At 50.1% G+C, this 5,688-nt stretch overlaps 1 protein-coding gene across 1 annotated transcript; it reads right to left on the minus strand.

Moving 5' to 3' along the window:
• Positions 1–2,155: 2,155 nt before the first annotated feature.
• Positions 2,156–3,497, minus strand: LOC121837025. Its single transcript, XM_042292224.1, has 2 exons — positions 3,350–3,497; positions 2,156–2,758 (listed from the first exon to the last, which is right to left on the minus strand). The coding sequence occupies exons 1-2, from the start codon at positions 3,440–3,442 to the stop codon at positions 2,285–2,287; spliced, it is 567 nt and encodes a 188-aa protein (XP_042148158.1). The 5' UTR covers positions 3,443–3,497; the 3' UTR covers positions 2,156–2,284.
• Between the last annotated feature and the right edge of the window lie 2,191 nt (positions 3,498–5,688).

Here is a 5,688-nt window from a genome sequence, read left to right on the forward strand (position 1 = left end):
CCGTATTCCAGTCGAGATGAATATACCAAATCGAGAATCAGATCATGCATGGTGAGACCGTCGACAATCTAATAAACTTCTTAAAACGTGCGTTATAAATTGCACACTTCACGCGCCCGCAGTTGTATTTTTTGTTTCTCAGTGGCTTGTAGAAACGGTCAGAACATGCCGATGAGCCAACGGAATCGCGTGATTCTTAAGGGGATTCGTTCCTGAAGTTTTGTTTACTAGTTCATATTGCCCTCACGTTGATCACTGTCGAACATATTTCGACCGATTCAGTGGGAAGTAGCTTACTCCGTGTGTGCTGTAGGAAGCAGATTTCCTTAGTCGCTCATCTCCAGCGAACAGATGTACCCCCGTTTGCTTACTCACTTTGGGATGGATGGATAATTATATATTGCCATCCACGCAAAATTGATCACGCTGATATAATTGGCTAATATAATCTAACGAGAAGTAAACTCAAAGATGAGAACTTTAGCAGAACTTCGGGCATGAGCGATTCCACAGGTAGGCTGCACATCCCTTTGTCAATCACTAAGTGCCACTCCAGGTGACGACTCATCAGTGCTGGGCGGTAAGAAAAAATGTCAAGAAAAGACTATAATCAACACGTTTATCAGCGACAGACCAGATGTGATACGGTTCATGCAGTACATTAAAGAAGTAAGCATGAACTCCTTTCTCTTTGATCAGCTTTCGTACCATCCTCAGGCTTGCAATTGGATTAGCTGGCCGCCATTCAACGTCCCCGTTGGTTTGCACCAAAATATATATTTCATAACAAAGTGCCCGCATTGTTAATTACTGTTTTCTTTTTAAAGTAGAAATAAGTCGCCGAACCTTACTGTAAGTGTGAACCACCGCGCAAACGTCTACCTCACTTTCGCCGCCTTACTGCTGCCACGAACGTAGTCGGCTGTCGAGCTCCTAATGTTTCATTGACCTTGACAACAAACAAACGACCACCCTAGTTTGCGATATCTAGCTTGTGCGAGCGTCTGGAGTACAGCCAACAAATCTCGAACAGTTTGCTTCCACGCTCCGCAGTCGATTATCTTGTGCACTAGAAACGACCGTTTTTAAGTACAACGTGTCCACCCCCCCCCTCCCCCCCCCCCTTCCCCCCCAAAAAAAAAGAGGTCATGCCCAAAGTTAAAGGTTATAAGTGCTTTTCGCCAGCTAAGCGCCAGCTACCGGAAACGGGGTCACCCGTTTCCGGTAGCTGGCGCCGTTCAGCTCCTTGTATTACAAAGGACCATCGGCTGCCATATTTCCATAAATTTTTTTTTACAAATTCGCTTTTAAATTTTGAATGAAATAAAGGTTTGTTCTGAAACTTTGTCACCTGGTTCGGACCACTAGGGCAACATTGTGACGGAGAATGAGCGTTCGACAATGCGTACGTTATCTTAGCACTAAAAAAAAACTTTTTGGAGGGAGACTTTTTATTTACAACTTTCCCCATAGTATTCAGGGTGTACAGGTGTGCCAGTTTTATTTTCTTTCGACTCTTCCATTTTTTTGTTTGCGAAGCGTCGATCAGAGACTTTAGTGGCGCTTTGCTAAGTTTCATGCCAAAAATATGGTGTCATTTTGAACCTTTTTTCTGCCCACTGTGGTTTTTTAACTCTCTTTTCAGTGTTCGGCAAAGTAGTTCGCATCGTAGCATTCCATTTTGTAATATTATGCTTTATAAGCCACCTGTCAATACGATAAAGAGATCAAGTATTGTATCGTTCCTATTTTAATGCCTAAAAAAACACGTCTTTTTTTTTTAAGAGGGGCGCATTTTTTTGTTTGATATTACCTAAATGATTGAAGCAAAAAGAAAAAAAATGTGGTGTCAGTGATGTTAGAAAATAATTTCAAAACACTGAGGACATCTTGCCATTCAGAACTACGGTCGGTCTCAGAGTGAAAGTGTGTGCATGCATACGAAGGCACTGCATTTTATATATGAGTGGTTTTCGCTGGAAAAGGCACAAATGGTGTCCGAAATCTTACACGGCTTCCCACTTCAGAAACCGTTTGCACCAATAAAATGCAGAAAAGAGCTTCATAATCTGTTGTCACTTGGGCTCTCGCAGTATGACAGAACCGCGAGGACCAAACAGACAGGCCGGCTACCAGGGTATGAACGGTTTATTTCGGGCCCGCGTGGAACTAGATATAGCGCTCCACGGACCAATGGCAACGCAGTTAATAAAACAAACAAAAGGCGGATAACAGTAAGTCATGCTTCGGTGACTCGGCCGAAGTGATAACAATTCTCCTTCTCTTATAATTGAAGGCGATCAATGGGTTTCCGAGTCCGAGTGGACCGTCGCAGCTGGAACGGCACACAGCTGTCTTCGGGCTCGCTTGAGGTCGTGGCGTCGCCGTACAACTCGTTCGCAGGGCTCTTGGCCGAGGCTGCAGGTACCGCGGCTCGGGCCAACTGGTCAGCAGGGCTCGTGGGAGAGGGTACAGGTACCGCTGAACCGCTGGCGGCTGCGGCTCGGGCCAACTGGTCAGCAGGGCTCCTGGGAGAGGGTGCAGGTACTGCTGAACCGCTGGCGGCGGGTGCCTCGCTGGTTTCCGCCTTGACCTCCCGTAACCGCAGTTGATCGAGATGACGGCGGACGTTGCCTCCGGGAGTAGATACCACAGTCATGCGAGCGCCGTGGTTGCTCTCCACCACCCCGGGCAACCATTTTTCACCTTGCCCGAAGTTCCGGTACCACACGGCAGCATGAGGGCGAATGGTTGGGACCTGTAAGTCAGACGAGCACACACGTCTTGACGGCACATCAGTGTCGACGCGCGAGCGTACTTGGAAACCGAGTAAGCGCTCGGCCGGTGATTTCCCGTCCGACAGTGGAGTGCGACGGTAAGACAGCAACACTTTCGCCAACTTCTCTTCCAAATCCCCGGTTGACAACTTGGCTAGGGACTCTTTTACCGTTCTGACCGCCCGCTCTGCCAATCCATTAGATTGTGGGTGATACGGGGCGGTTTTTAAATGCTCCACGTGATTTCGTTCCAGGAACTCGCCAAACTGCTGACTAGTAAACTGAGTCCCGTTGTCTGACACAATCGCACGTGGTAAGCCGAATCGGCTGAACATCTCTCTGAGCTCCCTTATGGTGGCTTCAGTGGTGGCCGAGCGCATTACGCATACTTCGATCCACTTAGTGTGTGAATCCACTACCACCAGCAGCATTTTGTTTTCAATTGGCCCAGCGAAATCAATGTGCAAGCGCGCCCAATTTTCTCCCGTTTCTGGCCAGTTAACAGGCGTGCTTGCTGGAGGCATAGGAGCAGCCTGTGTGCAGTTGTGACAAAGACGAGCCAGTCGTTCTACCTCACCGTCCAATCCGGGCCACCAAAACAACGTCCGGGCTACCCTTTTCATGGCCGTCGCCCCCTGGTGAGCCTCGTGGAGTAGATTGAGCATCTCTTTCTGGGCTGCCCCTGGAATGACGACTCGCTGTCCCCAGTAGAGCAGGTCCTGGACGATAGTCAACTCCTGCCTTCTGCAAAAGTAAGGATGCAGCTCATGCTGTTCTTTGGTTAGAATTTTCGGCCAGCCACGCATTACGAAGCTTTTTACTGTAGTCAGTGTTCTGTCCTCGGCACTGAGCTCTTTTAGCTGCCGTGCCGGCAGGAACGCTTCATCCATGCACTGTATCGCGAACACGTACTCTGGCAGCTCCTCCTCTCGGCTCTCCTCGGTCTGTGGAAGGGGCAATCGGCTGAGGGCGTCCGCGTTCGCGTTGCGTTTCCCGGGGCGAAATTCGATTTTGTACTGGAAGTCGCTGAGTAGAAGGGCCCACCTTTGAATTCTTCCCGATGCCAGCGGAGGTATCGGCCGGTCCTCTCTCAGCAGACCCACCAGGGGTTGGTGGTCGGTGACGAGAACGAACTGTCGACCTAGCAAGTAATCCCTGAACTTGGTCACGGCGAACACCAAGGCGAGTGCCTCTTTCTCTATTTGGGAATAATTTTTTTCTGCTGATGTCAGGCTTCGGGAACGGAAGGCGATCGGTCGGTCGACAGACCCCAATCGGTGCGACAGTACAGCTCCTACTCCTGTTGGCGAGGCATCGCATTCCAGACGGAGTGGTTTACTTGGATCAAAAAAGGTCAACACGGGAGATTTTAGCAATACTGTCTTGGCCTTTTCCACGGAGTCTCGTTGTCTCGGTCCCCATTGCCATACTTTATTTTTTTCTAAGAGCTCGTAAAGCGGTGCCAGCAGGGTAGACATATTTGGCAAAAACCGATGATAATACGTCAACAATCCAATAAAGGCCCGGAGCTCGCTGACGTTCGTAGGGCTTGGGGCCTGTCGGATGGCGTCCAGATTCTTCTCGATGGGGTGAAGCCCATCCTGGTCCACTCTGTGGCCCAAGTAGCAAATTTCACTTTTCCTAAACGTACACTTCGACTGCCGCAGCCGCACACCCATGTCTTGAAATCGTTGCAGCACTGCCCTTAGATTTTCAGTTCCCGGCTGCTCAGCCACCAACACGTCATCCAAGTACACCTGCACTCCGGGCAGGCCGGCCAGCATGGTTTCCATTTTTTCTCTGAAAAATGGCCGGAGCCGATGCAACCCCGAACGGCAACCGGTTGTACTGGAAGAGCCCGCGATGTGTATTAATCACCGCCAGTTTTTTGGAATCTTTGTCTAACGGTACCTGGTTATACGCGTCTCGCAGATCTAACGTACTGTACACTGCCTCACCACGCATCGACGCAAAAATGTCTGCTATGCTGGGCAGAGGGTACTGTTCAGTAGCACAGGCAGCATTCACAGTCAACTTAAAATCTCCGCAAATTCTAACGGATCCATCACTTTTCCGCACAGGAACGATCGGCGCCGCCCATTCTGAATGCGTTATTGGAGACAAAACTCCCGTTTGAACAAGACAGTCTAACTCCTCAGAGACCTTATCTCTCAGAGCGTAAGGAACGGGTCTTGCCTTCATGAATTTCGGGCGAGCTCCTTCCTTCAGGTAGAGATATACGGGGGGCCCCTCGATGGCTCCTAGACCGGGCTCGAACAGGTCCCGGAAGTCGCTCAGCAGGGATTCCAAATCCTGGTGGTCTCGGTGAGCGGAAACAGAGGCCACTTCTGCGCCAAGCAAGTTCAACTTGTTGATTACATCCCGGCCACAAAGGCTGGGTCCAAGGCAATCCAACACCACCAGGTTTGCAGGAACCGTGCGGCCCTGGAAAGCAACGTCCAGATGCAGCTCTCCTAAGATGGGCAATTTCCCGAGATAACAATTCAGTCTCAGTTCACTTTTTGCAAGGCTAGGCCAGCGGTTTCGGCACTGAAGATACACGTTCCGAGGAATGACGCAGACAGGAGAGCCAGTGTCTATTTCCATGCTGACGTCAATGCCTCCCCAGCAAAGCTTCTTCCTGACTGGTTGAACCAAACAGACCGTTGCAGCTTGCGACTTGATTGCGTACACCGACGAAATGCACAAGTCATCATCTTCTGCTGACGCGTCCGCCAACAACGACGACATCTGTTCCTTATCAGGTTTCCCGCTTCGCTCCCGATACCCCGTAGCTCGACACTTTCTGGCTAGGTGCCCTTGCTTTCCACAGCGAAAACACGTTTTCGTTTTTTGGCCGCAGTTTTCCCCGGTGTGTGATGAACTTCCACAGCGACCACACGCTGCTACC

This window comes from Ixodes scapularis, unplaced genomic scaffold (assembly GCF_016920785.2).
Source record: "Ixodes scapularis isolate PalLabHiFi unplaced genomic scaffold, ASM1692078v2 PGA_scaffold3__209_contigs__length_174095766, whole genome shotgun sequence".
Taxonomy (NCBI): Eukaryota; Metazoa; Arthropoda; class Arachnida; order Ixodida; family Ixodidae; genus Ixodes; species Ixodes scapularis.